General features: G+C 47.9%; 3 protein-coding genes across 12 annotated transcripts in view; 1 reads left to right on the top strand and 2 right to left on the bottom strand.

Moving 5' to 3' along the window:
- CTC1 (CST telomere replication complex component 1) overlaps positions 1 to 909 on the top strand; it is a 14742-nt gene extending 13833 nt beyond the window's left edge. For both annotated transcript variants that reach the window (XM_015874341.2, XM_015874350.2), the window contains exon 24: positions 185 to 909. In XM_015874341.2, coding sequence (XP_015729827.1) covers positions 185 to 363 — 179 coding nt within the window. In that variant the 3' untranslated portion in view covers positions 364 to 909. The remainder of the gene's footprint in view (positions 1 to 184) is intronic.
- Positions 1 to 11365, bottom strand: part of VTCN1 (V-set domain containing T cell activation inhibitor 1) — a 20196-nt gene extending 8831 nt beyond the window's left edge. For 4 of the 8 annotated variants that reach the window (XM_015874478.2, XM_015874466.2, XM_032447282.1 and 1 more), the window contains exons 1-7: positions 11255 to 11365; positions 7192 to 7415; positions 6853 to 7089; positions 6479 to 6543; positions 5883 to 6230; positions 3966 to 4244; positions 2501 to 2651 (exon numbers count right to left, since the gene is read on the bottom strand). In XM_015874478.2, coding sequence (XP_015729964.1) covers positions 2530 to 2651; positions 3966 to 4244; positions 5883 to 6230; positions 6479 to 6543; positions 6853 to 7089; positions 7192 to 7262 — 1122 coding nt within the window. In that variant the 5' untranslated portion in view covers positions 7263 to 7415; positions 11255 to 11365 and the 3' untranslated portion in view covers positions 2501 to 2529. Of the gene's footprint in view, positions 1 to 661; positions 1506 to 2500; positions 2652 to 3965; positions 4245 to 5882; positions 6231 to 6478; positions 6544 to 6653; positions 6813 to 6852; positions 7090 to 7191; positions 7416 to 11254 lie in introns of those variants that run through there. The other 4 variants (XM_015874458.2, XM_015874474.2, XM_015874516.2 and 1 more) reach the window with 4 other exon arrangements.
- Positions 9871 to 19563, bottom strand: TRIM45 (tripartite motif containing 45). Of its 2 annotated transcripts, XM_015874446.2 has the most exons (8): positions 19477 to 19563; positions 19017 to 19082; positions 16644 to 18753; positions 15008 to 15741; positions 14243 to 14372; positions 12429 to 12543; positions 12084 to 12210; positions 9871 to 11545 (listed from the first exon to the last, which is right to left on the bottom strand). In XM_015874446.2, the coding sequence occupies exons 3-8, from the start codon at positions 16979 to 16981 to the stop codon at positions 11394 to 11396; spliced, it is 1596 nt and encodes a 531-aa protein (XP_015729932.1). In that variant the 5' UTR covers positions 16982 to 18753; positions 19017 to 19082; positions 19477 to 19563; the 3' UTR covers positions 9871 to 11393. The 2 variants fall into 2 exon arrangements, with proteins under 2 accessions (XP_015729932.1, XP_015729923.1); XM_015874437.2 differs by having other exon boundaries at positions 16644 to 19082.

The following is a 19563-nucleotide window of genomic DNA, read 5'->3' as shown; positions in this document are numbered from 1 at the left end:
CAGCACATTGTCCACAGCAATTCACAAGATAAAATGTCTGTTTCCTCCTGTATTTGTTAATCTTCCTGCCCTTTATGGTTTAGGAGATGCCAAGCAGGCTTTCCTTCCCCCAGAACTTATACATTTGTGTGCTAGAAGTTAGGAGCCATGTACTGAGCAACTATGTGTTGTCCTTCCCCTTCAGCTCCAGTGCAAGTGAGAAATTTTCGGTCTGGTGAAGTGGAGTTTGTGTCACAAGTGAGACCTCGACAGAGCCTGTTGTGCCTGAACGTGGAAGAAGTGGAACAAAAAGCCTTATGCTGTCTGAACAGAGAGAGGATCGAGAGGATGTCTGGTCACTGCCAAGTGGGAACCACTACTTAACATCTTTCCCAGTAGGAGATGGATTACAGAAATGTCTATTGGAATTGGGAGGGTATTTTTTCCCCCCTTTCCTCCTTTCCAGTGGGAGCACAGGCCTTTGAGCACAGCATGAAGACCGTAACCAAGAAGCTGACATGACTATTGGAATTCTTGAACTGGACTGTTGCCACCAGCCACTGTGGGCTTTGCTTCAGGGAAGAAATGTTCATTGTCTCCTACATGGCAGCCATTGCTCTGGGCCTAGGACATGTAATGTGTGTTGTTTATGCAGTATGATCTAGTAAATAAGTCTATCACATTGCAGTTTAAATAACAATATCTATTTTTATACCATTTTACTTGTACGTGCAGAACTGAGCCAGAATGTTGATTCTTAATTTATGAGCCAGAGAACAGCATTTTGCAGGTCATTCACTGTCTTCAAGGGAAAGTGTGTAGTTTCCTTAGGGGAAATTCTCCTTACCCTGTTTGAAATAATTAAAATGCTTTTAAAGTGTTTCCTTCCTTGAAGAAGAGAAATAAAGAAGTTACTGTTTGGAGACTAAATCATGGCGCTAACAGTCCTATACAAGCATTGTTTTGCAGCTTAAACATTATTGCAGTCTGAACATTATCTGGAGCTGGTAGTGAGGAATGCAGAGAACTATGATATGAGTTCACAGCACATTCCAGGCTTGTCCATCTGCTGCTGATTAGTAAGTTGGGGAAAATGCAATGCTGTGTGCCTGTATCTGTAGTGGCGCAGCAGCCTCGCTGGCACAATGCCATTTGAAGAGATTCCACTCCCATCTGCCTGCAGCAATGACTGAGCATTCTGTGCTTGCAAAATAACATCCACATCCTTCTTCTTGTGTTATAGGTTAATAAATTCAACCCACAATTACTTTCCCACCTTACTCAGTGTGTAGTACCTATTTGAGCAGCTCCCCAAATAGAATTTGGGGTTTTGTTTGCTCATTGTTTCCTCCTGTCTTTTCCCCTTCCCCCTTAGTTTGAGCCTTATATTAATTTTCAGATGATGGTTTTATTAAGCATGTGGAAAGTATCTTCAATCTCAAGGCCTGCTTGCCACCCATAGACCAAAGCATGAGTGCCCAAGACCTGACAAATGCTGCTGCTCAATAAAGTTCTGAGACTCCATCCTAAAGAAAGTCACAAAAAGAAGAAAGGAAAGATCTTTGAGTTTTGCTGCAGTGGCCTTTTTTCCCAGTAAGTGCTTCCTCAGAAAAGGTAAAGGTTTTGCTAAAGCTTGCCCTTCTTCCCAAGGGAAAAAAAGGACATTTTCTCATCCTAAAGAATTTCTGACTGTAAGTGACCTCAGATGAACAGATCAAAATCCAATTCGAAAGTACCACTGAGAATCCTTGGAAATGAGTTAGCATAGTTGTAGACAGTGCTGCAGTGGTAGATAGGTCTCGTATCTGGCACTTCCTATTTAAAAACGGTAAGGCAGATTTTTCCTATGTACTTGAAACTGTTAAAGAACCAGGTTTAATTCTGAATTGGAACTTTCCAGTAGTGCTAATCTCCCTCTTTTCCTCCTCATTATTTAGTCATCTGTGCTGCCGCAATAATAATCTTTCTGAAACCAAAAATATCTTCTTGTTGGCAGGGACAAGAAATACAAAGGAACAATGAACTGGCTTCATTTTGTGGCACTGCCTGCCTCTCAGCTCAAGATGGAGGAGAGCACAAAGTATGCCCTGCCATCTATCTCTATCTGTCGTGACTGTTCTGCATAGGACAGAGATGTTCATTTTGGCTGATTGGTTTTTTGGTAGCTCTCTATAATCATTTTACCTCTTGAGCCCCACACCCAAAACTGATGAATGCTGACAGGCAGTTAACCTATGCTTTGTGATGGCCTCAGCGCTTCTTAATCTATGGTGGGATTGCTCAGGCTGGTGGCTCCTTATAGTCCTGTTCAAGGTGTCCCCAGTAGGTAGCATTTACTGAAGGTACCACATGGTGCAGTAGGATTATTTGAGTAAAGTGAGTGCAAGCACAGCTTGTACTGCTTCTCAGGGGGTAGAGGAAGAAGCCAACATGGCCTTACAGAAGTGAACTGTATTAGAGATTCATAGCCTCTAATGTGTATATAAGGTGTATGCTTATCAGTTTCTCTTTTGAAGCTTACCTCCTCATCCAGCAGCATTTCCAGATGTTCTATATTGACAGCACACACACGGGAAGCAGAAGCATCCAGTGACAGGCTGGAAGGGAGGAAAACACTGACTCTGTGTTCAGGTTCACCACATGCAGGCTGGTCTCCCTTGTAATGTTGAAATCTGTATCGGATGAATAGTAAGAGGAGGCTACCAGATTGGAGAACATGGTGGGTAGACCATAGAGCTCTATGACAAGGGGTTTGAGTTTGGGGTGGTTGAGGGTAGAGCCAGATGTTGGGCTCAGTGATCCTTATGGGTCCCTTCTAACTTGGGATGTTCTGTACTATTCAGTGATTGTGAAAAGTACAATGATTTTGTATGCTGGTTTTACAGGAGTGAGATCCTGAATGGGTTCTGAATCAGTGGGGATGGAGATGGGTGAGAAAATAAACAGGATTCTGTGACCTCTAGTAGCCTGAGATATCAGAGCTGAAGTATCCAATGAGTTCCCTTCTGTATGGTGCTCCTCTTCAGAATGATTGAGACATGCATGGAGGTGGCAGCAGTTGGGAATGAACTGGAGTCAGAGACATTGATACTGGGAACAGCTGGAGGCCAGCTGGCTTGTTACAAGTGCAGGGATCTAAGCTGAAAAGGCGAGAGTCAGAAGTTCGAGGTTTTGGTTTGAGGTTTCAGTATTTTGGTTGCAGTTTTTTGTTTGCTTGTTTTGTTGCTTTTGTTGTTAAGATACAAAGCAATGTGTTTCTATAAGCAGTGTCCTGGCGTTTCCCTGTGTCCAAGGAGGAATCCTACCATGAGGAAGGACTAGAATAGCAGAACAAAACACAGGTTAATTCCATTACATCACAGAGAGAGGAAAGCCTGGATTAGTGGCAGATGTCATGTAATCCACAGCCTCAGTCTGACAGGATTAGAGATCTGCTAATTCAGAAAAGGGAATACTGGCAAATATCGCAGAACCGTGGAATATCTTCAGTTGGAAGGGACCCACAAGGATCATTGAGTCCTGCTGCTGGTGCCACGCAGCACCGCCCACAATCCAAACCCAGTGTCTGAGAGCTGTGACCAAACATATTCCAGCACTCAGGGCCATGCCCACCGCCCTGTGGTGCAGCCCCTGTCCCTGACCCCCAGCTGTCCCTCCCCTGGCACAGCTCCATGCCGTTCCCTCGGGCCCTGTCGCTGTCACACAGAGCAGAGCTCAGCGCTGCCCCTCTGCTCCCTGTGAGGAGCTGCAGCTGCCATGAGGCCTCCCCTCAGCTCCTCTGCTCTGTGCTGAGCACACCACGGAGCCTCATATACAAAGTATGCCAAATAATGTTCTGCTATTTAGAATCCAGCAGAGGAAAGCAAGCAGTGGTCCCTGCCTTCCCTTCCTTTCCCAAAACCAGGGGAGGCAGTACTGCAGAAGCCCCCAGTGTACACAAACACACTGACCCGTGCCCATGGTCACTGGGTGCTGTTGAGCTCTACCTGTCACTTTGATGTTCCCTGTAGCCTTGGCAATGCTGTTTTCAATCACGCAGGTGTACGTGGCGTTGGCTGTAATGTTGTGCAGAAAGGAAACCACTTTCAGAGTGACGTTCTCAGAGTTCAGCTGGTAGCTGGTGTTGGCAGCATGAGGCAGGCACTTCCCAGTGTTGCTGTGTGCCATCCAGTGCACGGTGGGCCGAGGGAACCACCGTGGTGCTTCGCAGTGCAATGTGTCCCCACTGCTGCTGGGCTGCACATGGACCTTGGGGGTGCTAAAGGCTTAGGGAGGGAGAGCAAGGAGAGTCAGAAAGGTAAGCATCTGAGAACAGGGCCCTACTTGCTTGCTGGTCCCAGGTGTTCCTGGAGTACTTAGTGCTCACATCTCAGCGCTACACATGGCCAAAAAACACGGGCTCAAGCAGACTTCTTACAAACTGTGCTAAAGAGGGATGCCTGTAGAGGAGCAAAGTCTCCTGCTGACAAGGCACTCCAGTTTGACAAGATCTGCTGAAGCTGTGTCACAGCTTTGTTGTATTTAAGTGATTCTGCTTGTCGCACCTGAGCTTGGTCCTGGACACACAGCCCAGTCCTTTCCCAAGAGCTCCTAGCAGAGGCTGAAATGATGTACAGCATTGAGAAGTGGCTGCTTCTTCAAGGTATGTCTCAAGCCAACAGTGTAAAGTGACTTCCAGACCTCTCCTGGAAGGCCAACTCTTCAACACTTGTAGAGCCATGAAAGCCATTTTTCCCCTCATTTCCAATAATTCTCTTGCCTGCCTTAGTTCCCCTGGAAAGTCCTGGACCCGCTGTTGTCTGCCAAGCCCTGAGCTCAAGGGACATGTGGGAGCTTCAGAGCTGCTGCTAAAAGCCCACTGGAGAAACAAAACCCCCTACATAACAAGGTGAATGGTTAAATCTAGCAAGTATGGAATGCTTCAGGTAACTGCGAGATATAGGTTGTTTGTTGCTTTGATAATCATGTTTTAAAGGTGTATACATTATAAAAGTAGGAAAAAGATTTTGAATGTACTATATTTTTTACTATGTAGCAGTGCTGGCTGGAGATTTATCTTAAAGCTTGAGAGAAGAAAAAAAACAACAAAAGTTTTATCTTTAACAAGAGTAAGATCTGGGTGTTTCTGAGATCATTTAGCTACACCCATTCTAGGAATAAGGGCTCTTAGCAGTCAGATGATTAGCTAGCAAACTGCCTGTAGTAAATGTAAGAAGTAAAATATGCATAGAAGTATTAGAATAGAAATCTCCCTTCTCTGGAGCAAGGACATGGAAAGAGAGGGTAAGGCCATCAGCACCTCTGGAAAGCCAAAAAAACCCACTTCTTATCCTCTTAGGCATGTTATTTTTTCCAGCTCTGGATACTCAGCCAGTCTGGAGCATGATCAAAAGCCTCGGCAGAGCTGAGCAGCATTTCATGTCCTTTGGGACCTTACAGAGGTGGGAAAAAATAGTGTCAGCTTTCAGCTTCTGTCACGCCATGGAATAAAGGAAACGGCACATCCACACAATCCAGTCTGGCCTTTCACTAAAATAACATTCCTGAATTTCACAAGCAGTTTTCAACTCAGCTGCTGACGCTGGGCTTTGTCCCATTCTAAACACGTGTAATTCCTTCACCAAGTCTGGTTTCACTGAAACAGTGTCTCAGGGAGAAGGTCCTCATAACTACCATCAGATATACACCTACTCAAGGTGCAAAGAGCCCACCGGTGGCTGCCAGATGGGTCCGCCTTGCCCAACCCCTGCTCAAGCAGGAACACCTACAGTAGGGTGCCCAGGACAACATCCAGGTGGCTTTTCCTCTGGGTGACCTGTTCTAGCAGCCAGATCTGGATACATCAGCCTATATGTTTCACAGTGGGAGTTTCTTTTCCATATCCCCAGACAGCATTTCCTCACCTCCCGTCTGGTACCGCAGCACTGCTACTCCACTCCCACGGGACGTGGTGACGGAGCACCTGTAGGTACCAGCATCAGAGAGCTGCACCTCTCTCAGCTCCAGAGAAGCATTTCCACCAATCACCTGGTCTGCAAATACCGCCGTGCGGCCCTGAAACGCCACGTCTTGCTCTTGCAGGTGATCCTTCCCCCCTCTGAACTCATGAACCAATCCGGCCACTCCAACTTTTGCCCACTGAATCACTATGCTGCTCATCCAGATGTCAGGCTCAAAGGTGCAGCCCAGGAGGCCACTCTGGCCGATGTTCCCAGGTGATGTCAAGGTGGTGACATTGATGGAGCGCTTTCCTGCATGGAGAAAGCACAGTGAAGGAGGTGAGCACAGAGAGGGACCAGGCCAGTCCTAGACTTGAAGACACTTCCCATTTGGGAGGTGGGAATATGGGATCTTTAGGATTTTCTGCGTGTTTGGCTCTGGGCACTGGGACAAGTCCTGTTAACGCAGTGCCAAAGCCCCATCAGCACAGGCTGCTCCACATTTATCCACCCCTTTCCTCAGCAGCATAAAAAAGCAAGGAATGCAAATGGTCACATACCTGAGATACCAAACCCGATGATCAGGGCAATCACGGCAGCTAGGATGATAATGACTGTGGTCATGCTATTTGGGGAAAAAAAAACACCATTACCATGCAGCCTTCCTCCCTTACACCTCGCATGTGTCCACAGAGCTGCTGGTAGGAAGGAGGTGGAGGCAGGAAAATGACACACCTCAGTGGAACCTCTGCCTTCATCAGGCTTGGAAGAGCTCATCCTGGTCTTTAAGTAGCCTCAGTGAATGCAGTAGAGGTCAAGCTGCAAAGAACTGCTCTCTAGAAAGCTCCTGGCAGCACTGTGATAGTCAAGCGCTCTGGAAGAAGCAGCTCCCTCCCTCCTCTCACTCCCAAAGCAGACACAGATTACATCGTACCTCCAGAACATCACCTGGCCTTGGGATGCCATGGTCACAGCACTTAGGAAGATGAGGCAGACACCAAGAGCCCAAAGGTCGCACACAGTGTGCAGCACAGCCCCCGTCCTTCTCACGATGCATTCTTCCAGCCTGTCCTGCTTAAATAACTGAACCCAGCTAAGGAGTGGTGAGTCCAAGCAGTGAACTCCCAGGAATGAGGAAACAGTATCTTGGCTCCCCCCACCAGGCCAGTCACTGGGGAAACAGGAGAGAATTCTTAAACCATTAATTTAAGAAGCATTTAATTTGATTTAAGCTGAAAAATACTCCAGCTTACGGTTCAGTAGCTGACTATACCTGGGATCAGGCTGCAGGAGTCTCCCATGCAGACACACAAAACCACTCTTTCCTCTCAGAGCTGTGGACATGAGAGCACATAGAAGAAAAGTGGACCAGACTTTCCAAATCTTTCCCTCTGTGCTTGTTCTCACTCAAGGCTGGGGTTGGATTGAGTAGCTCTTGGGGATGAAGAGGGCAGATTGTGAAAGACCAGAGAAGGGAAGGCAGCTTGCACCACTTTCCTGAAAGGGAACCAGAATATCCTGTCATTTACATGTGGACCGTGTTCCAGGGAAGATGGTGAAAGGGGGATTTTTGCACAGTCCTTAGATACCTCCAGTCAGTTTGGATGGTTACTGGGAGCCAACAGCTTAACAAACAAAGCAAATGACTTTCTCTGCAACAACCAGAGGCCAGCGTATAATCAACACATCAGTGACCAAACCAGCAGCAAAGACTGAGTGACGTTCAGGAGAGCTGAAGATGCTCTAAGGAACACGGTAAGTGCCTAATGGTGTATGTGCAAGATGTCAGATGTGTGTGTGTGCTGCATCTTTTGGATCACAGTTTAACTCTAAAACAGCCCATTAATGGCTACAAGGAATGAACGTATCCAGACATAGTGTGTGACACAGCAGACTTCTAGACAACAGTGAGAGAGCTGTAAGTGGCTGTGGCTCTGGTATATGCATGCGTTGAAGTCAACCAAGTATTCTAAGGCATTTAGCCCCCAGAACTCACCACTTCCAACCTCCTCACACCAGGCTGATTACATGCCACAGCTTGTGTGGATCCTCCTATGTCTTACTCCCTTGCACTGATAAGAGTGCATGTATCTGCACTACGCCTAGCAACCCAGTAGGAAGCAAAGGCAAAATAGAAAGCAGATGGTTTCCTGCTGGGTTAGGAGGCTGAACTGGCTGCCCATCAGGTCAGAGGAGTGCCACATCCAGAGTTACTCGTGTTGGGATGGGACTGCTTGGCCTGCAGGACAGAGGAGACAGGCTGGGACCTTCTCCTTTCAACTGTGGGTCTGTTTGCTGTTGGAATTCTTGATTTATTTCAGTAGGAGGGCTTGACTGCTAGGGTAATTGCTGTACAAGTAGAGGAGATGCCTGAACACCCCTAGCAAGGCCTGTGGCAGAGATGCGGGCAGGGCCTACTTCCATTGCTCCAGTTCCAGCTGCTGCTGACAGCTCATCCATCACCCTACAGCCTCAAATAAAACTGAGGAGGGGAAATATTTCACTTGATCATCACTCACTGCCTTCTTCTTCAGATCTCTTTGAAGAGAGGTAAACGCACAACAGGCTGAAAAAGATGAAACACTGGAGACCCTTCCAGCCTTCTGCTCCTAACATGAGTAATGGTAACGCTGAGGTGCTCGAGAGGCACTGCAGATGGGAGCACCAGCAGAGCCACCCTGAATGCTGGGAGGAGAATCTGATGCTGCCTTATCGGCTCTACCTGTGCTTGGCCTCACCTGACCTTGAAGGGAAGAAGGAAGCAGCACCAGTCAGAACAAGCTCTCCTATTTCAAAACATGGTGATGAGCCACGTTGAGCTAGAAGCTGGTAAGTCCACCTACACGACCTGTGTGCTCCTGCCAAGGTCTGCCCTGATGTGGAACCCCATGTAGTCAGTACGCCCCTGCAGACTGCCTTCTGCATTGGAATAGCCAAGAAGCCCTGCTGAGCCAGCTTCTGTGCTTCTGTGGTCTTCTGGGGACAAACTAGACACTCGTGCATGGAGGTACAAGCACAGTTGTGTCACTGGGTGTGCTTTGCCTCCTCTGAGAGAGATGCCCTATGATACACTGCCCTAGATACACCCTCTCTGGAGTCTTCCATGCTGAGGGGACTGTTCCAGGTCTTCCACAGTCTCTTGTTCTTGCTGCATTTTTCCCTGCAGCTTTCTCACATTTTCCTGTTTTCCCAATCTGAGGACTAAGTCCCCCTCTTGCCTCTCAAAGCCCATCCTCATCATTTGCTATTTTATTGGCACGAAAATTTGTCCTAAGAAAAAGACGTATCCTTACTGTTGCAGCACTGTGCATACGTCTGTCTTGAAAATGTCTTCATAAGCAGAAGGACCAGCTGATCTATAATAACATCATGCAAGCCAGCAGGATACCACCGTATCCTCATCTACCAATTGTTTAAGGCTGTGCACCCACATAGCAGCAGAAACCATTCTTGGGCTCCTGGGGACCTGCGTAAGACTCCTGCAGGTAAGCATGATACTCAACTGGCAAAACACTTGAAGTAAGGAATACTGAAGGCAAAGTACTTGCAAGTAATGGAGGACAACTGCATCTAATCCCCACGGAGGGTATAAGGTCATTAAATGTTTTCAATGCAGAATTCTTCAGGCTCCCAGGACACGTAGCTCTCTTCACCACAGCACAGAAGTCAATCCCTGAGACTGTTGTATCAAGGACCTGCCCAAAGCTGACTTGCAGTTCTCCTTAGTTTTCTGTTCACAGGTATCAATGCCCCCGATTTCTTGGAAAATGTCAGCGACTGGGTGTGTGTAGAAGGCCTGACATGAAAACACATTCCTTTGTCTGTGAGAACTGTGATGTTTTTAGACTGAAATTACGTGCCTAGAGGGAAGTCCTGTGCCTTTGTGTTCCCTCTGTAACTCTGGATGGAAGCTCCAATAAAAAAATACACACGAAAGGGTGGGAAGGCAAAATAAAATGACAGATGAGACATTTCTTTTCATGTTACCTTCTGGTAACTCTGAGCACAGAGCAAGGACAAGAAACGGGTTACGCTTTGTTCCATTAAAGGTTGCTTCCAATTCAACTTTCACTTTGTATTTTCAGAGTCAGCAATTTGGAGACTTACATTGCCTAACTTGGAGGTTTAAAATGCCTAACCTTTCCCTGCTTGACAGCCCTGCCTGGATGATTAATGGAAAGTTATAAACACCATTTGCATAAGAGTTATCTGTCTCCTTTGCTGGAAGAGGTTCCAAAACTGGCTTCTTAAGAGGAAAGAACAATAAATTAGTCTTCTAGGTCTAAGCAAACAGGCAGAAAGTGCCGATTTCTACTACTTACAACCCAGCTACCATTCATCAGAAATCAAGAACCGGTCCTCACTGTTGACAGTAGAGCAGCATTCCTCTCACAGAACCACCAAGTCAGACCCATCTCCCCAGGCAGCATTACAAGCCCCTAGAAGGACATACCTGTGACTGAGGTTACCCCCAGGGCAGTAGTGTTCAATCAATGCCATGAATGTGTTTTGTTCCAGAAGATACATGGAGGATTCTGCTTCACCCAGGCAAGTATCAGGCAGTAAGTGTCTTTTCTTCCTCACCACAGGTATTACTTTCCCAGCTATGGGTTGGCAGCAACCATACAAACCCAGGAGAATAAGTGGAATAAGCTCTCATTCTAAAGAGAGAGCACTGCCAGGGCCATGAAAACCAAATCCAGGAGTTCTGCTTCAAATACGTGCTGCTCTTCCCATTTGGGACAGATAACTGCAACCTTGTACCTATGGTTCCTACAGATAGTCACACTGACCCCAAATCTTTCCTTGGTGAGCTGGGTGCTTTCCTGGATCCCATATCACCCCCAGCAGTGCTGTGCCCCACACTATCTCCATGGACAAAAAGTGGCACTGCAGTTGCTGTTCCCATCACTGCCATGGGTTTTCTTTCAGTTAAATCACTACTCTGCCTTCCTCCTCCTTTATGGAGAGAGTGTAATGAGACTGCAGCTCACCTGGAGAAAATAGGACAGCTGCAAACAGAACAGCAGCTCCCAGGAGTGTGAAGTGTACTATCAGTACACATACAATGCCAAAATCCAGCTGGGTACCAGAGGTAAAGGCAACTTTGGCCACTCAGAGAAGGGCAGCAGACTGTCATGCAGAATGAGGCACGTACTGACCCTCCTGTGAGCAAGGACTTCAAGTTTCTTCTCAGAGCCTAAACCCACAGGTCTTGAGATGCCAAAAGTGCAGGCATTGGTACAATTCCTGGAGCTGGCTCTTGTTTAGAAACAAAACAACCTTGCATTCACAACCCCAGGTAGAATATAAGGCACAGTTTTATTTTCCCTCACCCTCTATTCTCATTTCATACTCGTCACCATGTTGTTTTCTGACAACATGGCTCTTCAGCAGTTGTGGGGATCCTTGTGGTACATGCTCACTCATTCAGCAGACGGTAGGAGGGCCCTGAGCGCACAGAAGCTCAACTTCTCAGAGTTCCACTGTCCTGAGCAAACTTCTCTGTGATCTGTCGCTGGGAAACCCACTCAGACATTCCGAGCTCCTTTTGACTTGTCCACAGCATGACCAATGGGGACACCCAGGGTGACCTTTGTGTCCATGGCCACAACCTTGGTACCCACCTGCAAGAGAAGAGGCACCATCAACTTGACCTAAAAGGAGGCCAGAAAATCCCAGCATCAGTGGCTTTTGGAGTGCTTCATCTCCAGGATTTGTCTAAGAAAGGGAGGCACTCATGTATTTAAAACCAAAGTTACAGAGTCACATATAGAAAGGGGAACAACCACGAGGGATTTCCCCCTTCCAATATCTGAGGAAAGCTGAAGGTTTCTGTCTTCTTGCCTGACAAGTAATGCAAGACATGGGACTTCAGAACCTCCTGCCAGCTGCTGGCAGCTATGGCTGGAGCTGGATACAGAGCAACAAAAGAGAAGAGGCTGGTTGTGTAATAAAAACATGCAGGACACACAATGAAGCATGCAGGCCAAGGTCAAGGAAGCTGGTTGAGATTAAACAAATATGGGAATTGAACTCTCAGCCTAAACAAGGAATGAGACTTCTCCAACAAACATTGGACGCCGTGTAGCACAGCCAGGAAGCTGATTCTGAGTGTAACAAATCCTCCTGACAGCAGTAGCACAGGGAAAGCTGCACACTCACCTGGCATAGTCCCTCCACAGGCACAGCGAGCAGCTTTCTGCCCCCCACTTGAGCAAAATGTGCAGCAGTGGAACATGCCCCGGTGTTTGCGGAACTTGCTTTTCACCATCACAATGAATGGAGAGCCCTGCAGAGGACAAGCAAGCAGAGAAGCTGCTGCAGTGCATTGTTACCCGATGTTATGCCTGCAGTTCCAAAAAGAAGCTGGGTGAGCCTGTCAGTCACAGATCATTAAGACGTCTTAGCTGCCAACTGATAGAAACCAATCCTTAGAAAGACTTAAAGCAAATACTTAGAAAGGAAAAGTACATAAAGAACCAATGCAAAACGAACAAGAACTGCTACCTGTACATGCTGCCCTTTCACATAGACGCAGACAGCATACAAGCCTGGCTCCTCGGGGCTGTAGGAAATATGGTAGGTTCCATCACCATTATCACACACTGTTGGTTTGACTGCACTATGAACAGAAAAAGAGAAGCCCAAGATGTCAGTGACTGACACTGTACACGTGAACCACTGCTCGGCCCTAGATTTGTGCTCAAGTCCTCATCCTCACCCCTGTTCAGCAGCTGTGGGTCTTGAGTGAGCCTGACAGGATGCATAAGCAATGCTCAAGTACTGAGTAGCTTTCACACACACCTGCTACAGGGAGCTGCGGTACCCGTACAAAGGAAGTCACACAAAGCCAGCTGTGCTGCAAGGATCTGTAGCAACCCAGAGCACTGAAGGAGCAGATGACTGACAAAACACTTGCAAGTCAGATTATCCCATCTGACAAGAGCTCCCAGAGAGGGGGTAAATCATAGTTTCAGAGAACAGTTTACTTTTAGAGGAGCCTATGAGGAAGACAGGGCATAAGCAAGGTAGGTTTGAATCACTTCAACTACTGTCCCAAATACAACCCAGCTCTTCTCTTTGACACTCAGAGGAGCTCTAGGTGCCTGATGGCCAGTTCCCCTTCCCAAAATGAAGCTCAATGGCTGTCATGCTACTTGCAGACTATGACAGGAAAAACCATCATCTCGTTACTTGGGAACTGAATGCCTACTTCACAGAAAGGGCCTTCCACAAAAAAAAATAGCAGGCAGCTCTGTAAAGAGGGAAGTGATCTTCTTAATCCTCACCATTTAGTCTCTTGTGCCCCACAAAACAGCCATCTATAACTTTATGGATTAGTAGGTTGTATGCTCCATCCCCCACCACATCACATCAGTATGGCTGCCTGCACCACTTCCTGCCATGAACTGCATGCTGATACTTCAGGCTCTTCAGCAGCTGCTGTGCCTCACTCTGAAGCCAGACAGCAATAAGCAACAGATGTAGAAACTGCTTATGCACATGAACAGGAAACTGAGTTAATGTGGCCACAGCAACCTCTACCTTACCAAGCAAAAGCCACATAAACCTCACATGCACACCTCCTCATACCATGTATGCACCTAATGAAGGTGCAAAGGAGCAATATTCTAGAATGATGATCCTTCACTGGCAAGCATCTGTGCACCCAGCACTGTTTCTGTATGAGCACATCAATACTTCCCCATATCAAGGAAGTTCAACATCCTGTCTCTTTTCAGGTCATCCTACCAAGACAAAACCTTGCAACAATTGTGCTCGCATCCTGACTCAGCTGCAGCGTATGCACCACAAAACCTCCAAGGGTGTGAGAGTGCTCAACACTTGCAACAAAAGGAGAAAGCATGATGAAGTATCAGCAGCGAACACAAGTTTAGGCACCTCCATCAGCTGCCAGAGGTTCTGGGGCTTGATGGCTCATAATGGTCATTCCTGGCATTGCAATGTTCTATGCTCAGGTTTTAACAAAAGCAGGAACTCTGGGTGACTGCTGGTAGAGATGGAAGGAGCAACATCTCACTAAGCAATACTCACTGTAAGCTGAGTCCTTTAAGAAGTCTCAGATGACTAAAAGATTCAATACAAGCGTGAGCCAACAATGTCAAGCTCCGCACAGCTGTATACAACTGCTAGAAACCACTCCTATACTGGTGGAAAAAAACACTGTGCCTTTACTTCTTCAGACAGTGACCCAGATGTTGAAGGATTTCTTTAAACCTGCCCAAACAAGGAGGGAGTCAGGATAAGGGAGACACAGAAGCACACTCAGCAACTGGGGAGTAGTCTAATGAAATACCCACCAGTCCTTCTTGTCCTTGTGGGTGATGGTGACCATCACGGCCTCTCCTCCTCTCCCCATCCGCTCCCCCGTGGTGTCATTGCAGAGCAGGGTAAAGCCCGTCAGCTCATTCTGACGAGCACTGCGGAGATCTGGAAGGTGGAGAAAAAGTCAAGAAAGCAGTAATGGCTGTTGAGTCCTATCTCCCACCCATGTGGTAATATTTCAATCCTGTTAGAGCACACCTAGGACTCCACTGATGGGGTATATGGCTTCCTCCACCCACAGGAAAATGGAAATAGACAACCAGGGATCAAGAGAATGGACAGCTGGAGGCTGTGGGAGGTTATGGGCAGCCTTTTCCTAGAGGTCTGCACAAATCAGGTGGGCACCTGCCTACGCTTCTGAGCCCAGCTGGTGTCCTCCCTGTGGGCCTCAAGGTGCCCTGTGCACCCAGGAAGGAGCAGGAGGAGCACACTGTACAGTGCAGAGCCCGAGAGACCTCAGCACTTGCACTGTAACACAGAAAGGACTGAGTAAGCACTGGGTCCGCCCATGTGCGCTGCGCAGGCCAGAGGTGGCTGTGCTCTGAGAGCTAGTCTGAACATTATCTGTTTGCTGGCTTAGGAAGCAAACATCCATGAAGCCACCTATGCCAGTTGTTCCCTGGGCATTCTCAGATGCTGTAAAGACGAAGAACCAACAGAGCCTTAAGCTGCACACCACCCAAGCAAAGAAAATGAAGATGTGACTTCAAGGAGCAGCAAGTGGTATGGCACCCCATTACCTTCCCCGTGCAGGGTACATTTGGTTGGATCAACAGCTTTGCAGATAACAGCCCCAAAAACTTCATAGCCATGACATTGCCCTGCCCTCTCCTGGGGAGAGAACTGAATGCTGTCATCCACATTGGGGTGGGTGCTGTAAGCAGCACTGTTCAACTTTGCCAGCCGGCTTGTCACCACCCCTTTGGTGACGAGGATCCCCAGGTCTGAGCCACTTGTCAGCAAGCGCTCCGTGAACTCCACGCCTGTCCTCATGTCCAGCAACAGCTGCTGCAGCTGGGCCTTCTGCAAGTGCAGCAGGTTTTCCTTCTGCACCTTCAGGTCCTCCAGCTGCTTCAGCAGCCGGTCCCGGTGCTCTTCAATAGCTTTCACATATCCTCTGGCAAACGCATTGATCTCCGTGGCCACAGCCTCTGCACGAGTGCGGATGGCATTGCCCACGCTATCAGTCTGGCCCAGCACATCTTCTAATGTGCTCATGCATTGCTGGGTGCTTCTCAGCAGCTCCCGCAGGGAGTCCCCGTGCCGGTGCACAGCGTTGCTGGTGAAGTCATAGGGGTGCTGCCGGTGCCTTTCTGCAACGCAATCCTGGCACATGGGCTGGTCACACTGCTCGCAGAACAGCCCTAGCTCCTCTGAGGGATGGGAAGGGCAGAAGAAAGGTTTCCCAGCCTGGCTGCAATCCCTGCTGCTCTCCAGCTCCACCACGACATGGGAGGCAGTCTTCTTCTGTCTCCTGGAAAGGAGCAAACACAGAACTTTAGGCACATTGGATATGAAATGCTAACATCCAAGAACGCTCAGAAATGTCAGTCTACAAGTCAAAGCATGCACTGCTCCCTCCTGTCTCCTCTGCAATTCACTCTGCATGAAGGACTTGTATCTCTTGAGAACAAGGCTCCAAATAAAAGAGGATACCCATACGCAAAGAGCTCACTAGAAGCTGCTCTCAGGCCCCCTCCTTTTGCTTCCCAGCAATTCCTTCAGGTCCAGCACATTTTCAATGCCTTCTAGCAGTATTTGCTTACATCCTCCACATTTACACTCCTTCAACTTCACCTAAGACTCTCTCACTTATTCCAAGAGGCACAACGGTGGCACTCAGATCCTTGGACATCTTCCTTGCACAGCAGGAAACCACTTCAAAATTGCTTTTCTCAACTCTGGTTCTGCTCTGCCATCAAGCAAGTGTAAGTCTGCAGATGCTAATGGGGTGAAAAAATGCTATCAAAAAATATGGCTGGAAGTGTGTCACTAGGACAAACCTCCCACTGCTTAATACCTTGCACAGCTATCTGTCAATGTGGAGGGCTGCTATTCAACATCTCTGTTCATTACTCTTCAGCAGCTTACATGGGTTATAATGCATTAGCTCATCAGAATGGCATGCTGAAAACTGAAGCCCTGTGGAAAAGTAATTGAGAATCAGAGCCACCTTACAGGCACTGAGACATGCAGGGGGGAGGGCGGTGAGGAATTTGCCTCAGTTCTTTCTGTGGAAAGGCTTTGCTATTAAATAGAAAAGCAGTAAAATTGAGCAAGTAGGCCAAGCTGATTAAGGCTGGCAGTGACTTCCCAGGACAGCGTTCCTCAGCCCACCTGCAGGCCGGCTCTAAGCCCACGTACCGCCGGGCTCACCTGTGTGCCTGGCAGCAGAAGAGGCAGAGTCGCACCCCGCAGCTCTGGCAGCGTTTGGCAGCCGCTCCATCCGCGCACAGGTCGCACCCCGTCGTTCCGGCGGCCCCTCCGCGCCCCAGCGCCGTGTAGTCGGGGACGAGCTGCCCGAGGCCGCCCGGAGGCAGCGCTATCTCGGCGTCGCACAGCGGGCACAGCGCTCTGAGGGCGGTATTGGCCCGGTTGGGCTCTCCCACCGTCTCCAGGTTCCTTAGGCAGGGCGTGCACAGCGAGTGCAGGCAGGGCAGCAGCCGCGGCTCCACGCAGGGCTCGGAGCACGCAGGGCAGATGGACGCGGCCATCACATCCCGCCCAGCCTCTAACCGCCTCCCCCTATGGAGGGCGAGGGCCGCCCCCTTGATACCGGCGACGGAGGTTGGGGGCGGGGGTTTCTCTTTCTGTGTGAAAGAGGGGGCAGGCCCAGCGTAAGGAGTCTTCAGATCTTGTATGAAGATCAAAAGATCATACAAGTTGTCTTGAAGACAGCTGGATTGTAATACTGCCCTCTACATCAGTGACTACCTGGAGTCCATGGAGTTCCACCTGGGGATAGACAAGGAGCTGACAGATAGCTTATAAGTTAGGGTTATAGGTTAAAGGGAAGGCAGAGAAAGGAGATCATAGCGGGGGTTTGCTACAGGCTGCCTGATGTTCTGAAGGAACTGACAAAGATCCTCCTGGAGGCCCTAAGGCATGTGGGAAATAAAGATGAGGTGATTGGTGGTAACTAACATGGCTTCACCAAGGGTAAGTCATGCCTGATAAAGTAATGCCCCCTCCAACCTAAGCCATACTATGATTCTATGGTAAATGCTGACAGGCAATAGAGCAGCATAGTTACAAAAACAAAACAAATACCTCATTAAAAATACACAAAACAATAAACATTTCCTTTCGCCACATTTCACAAGAGCTGATGAATGGCAACATACCCCCATCATTTGACCCAAGATTTGCTTGAAGCAGAATCCTCTTCAGGCTTTTTCCTGCTATTGTTAAAAATGTCCATCGGAACCAGTCAGTACATTTGCACTTGGTGATCTACTTTATCCCTATTGTACTTCTCTTTGCCAGCTTCCTCTTCTTTTTCCTGTTTATCTGCTTCACGTTTCCTAACATCAAGCACAGGATCATCATGCAGGCACATGGAAGATTAGGAGGTTTCCTTTCCTCTGCCTCTCATGGGCTTTTGTATAATATTTCCATTGTATTTGCTCATTAGTCCATCTGTAGGAGAGCTTTATGCTGCCTTCCCGTTAATATTTTTCTTATGAAATACTGGTAACGCTTTGTGCATGTACCAAAAAGTCTTAAAAGCCCAATTTCCTTCCTAGACTCCTTCCTAGTGAGTAGCGTGGGCACAAACCAATGATAAAATGTGGAACACGATGCCTCAAGCTTCTTTGTTCCTATATACTATCACTTTTAGGAAGCTCTTCCTTGAATATCTTGTGATATAGTGAATAGTGACAGCAAGGAGCAGGGCTGCTGACCTTGGGCTTCCAGAAAAGTCAAAGATAACAAAGGAAAGAACAAAAATAAAACAATGCAAACCAAGAACAGGTCTGAAAGTTGCTCAGAGAAAAATTACTAGAGATCTTATCAGCAGCAAATGGAGTTGTCAAAATGCCAAGGCCTAGGAAACTGGCAGTAAAAGGGGGCAAAGCAGCTCACTGGGGGAGTTCACAAGAAAAGAGAAGTGGAACAGACCACTGGCTGCTTTCCAGCAGCTTCACTGTGGGTCTGCCAGCCCTAAGGAGCTGCCATGGTTTAGACTGTTCTGGGAAGTCACGCTGTTCTTCTGGGAATGCTTTTGAAACATCATTGCTTATTGCTGTGTAAACTCTTTTTTGTTTTTCATCCCCTAGCCCTGCAACTAACAACTCTTCCTGTTTATACCAACCTTCACCTAGAAAATAAAAATCGCCAGTTCAACAAGGAATCCACGCTGTCTCCTAGTCTGGGCCTGGAAGGTCCTTGGCTGGATCCCAAAAGAGCAAACTGGAAGCATATAGGGGCAGAGATCTGCGAATGCTTGAAACTCAAGCAGCATCCACTTCAAAGGGCAGCCGCTCTGTAAAGACAAAGGCAGCTGCAGCAAAAGCCCCACGCTGGTTGTGCTCAGGCTTGTCCTTGAGCAGGCATTCCTGAACAGCCCTCCTGCAGCCAACCACCTGCTGCCACTTCCAGCTTTCTGTCTGCTATTTATATTCCTTTAGAATCTTTCCAAAATCCTGCCTAGATTTTTGGAAAGAAAGCTGAAACTCCTTGCCCTCAACTATTTATCAGCTATGTAATATTCCCAAACCAAAGCATTGCTTCCACGTGCCTACATACTTGTGCTTAATGTTGCCGGATGTCTTTCTGATGACATTCAAGACAAAAAGGAGGAACACGAAAAGCCTGGAAAAAAAGGAAGTGAGGCAGTAAGATGTTCATCATGCAAAGTCTTAGTCACTGGCAGTAACACTGAGACTGGGTAACAGAGCCTTCATTTGAGACACATGCCTTGGGCTTTAGGTTCTTTAGTAATGGCTGGTTTTATAAGGCACCTGGCCTAACAGTAATAATAACAGTAATAATACATGGGAAAGGTGTATCTCACAGTGGCAAAAGGGCTCTGGGATGGGAATTAGCGGAGCTCATTCCAAGAGTTTTAAACGAGATTTAAAGGGGGGTGGGGCAGCACTCTCAGGCCACCAGATCAGGACGAGAAAGTTGACAAGGCCTTCTACAGGCAGCTGATAGCAGCCTCACAATTACAGGCCCTGGTTATCGTGGGGGATTTTTAACTAACCTGATAGCTGCTGGAGGGCACGCACAGCCAGCCACTGTCCAGGAGGTTCCTCCAGTGCATTGATGATAACTTCCTGATGCAAACGGT

The sequence above is a fragment of the Coturnix japonica genome, chromosome 1 (assembly GCF_001577835.2).
Source record: "Coturnix japonica isolate 7356 chromosome 1, Coturnix japonica 2.1, whole genome shotgun sequence".
Classification (NCBI taxonomy): domain Eukaryota; kingdom Metazoa; phylum Chordata; class Aves; order Galliformes; family Phasianidae; genus Coturnix; species Coturnix japonica.
This window is presented reverse-complemented; position numbering and strand designations above follow the sequence as displayed.

Bases quoted from the DNA above. Each gene is read 5' to 3' on its own strand.
- TRIM45 (XM_015874437.2), bottom strand. From the start codon at position 16,981: ATGGCCGCGTCCATCTGCCCTGCGTGCTCCGAGCCCTGCGTGGAGCCG. The intron at 12,544-14,242 runs GTGGGTATTTCA...TTCTGTTCATAG, and splicing joins CACAAGGACAAGAAGGACTG to TGCAGTCAAACCAACAGTGT. The intron at 12,211-12,428 runs GTAGCAGTTCTT...TGTCCTCTGCAG, and splicing joins TGAAAGGGCAGCATGTACAG to GGCTCTCCATTCATTGTGAT.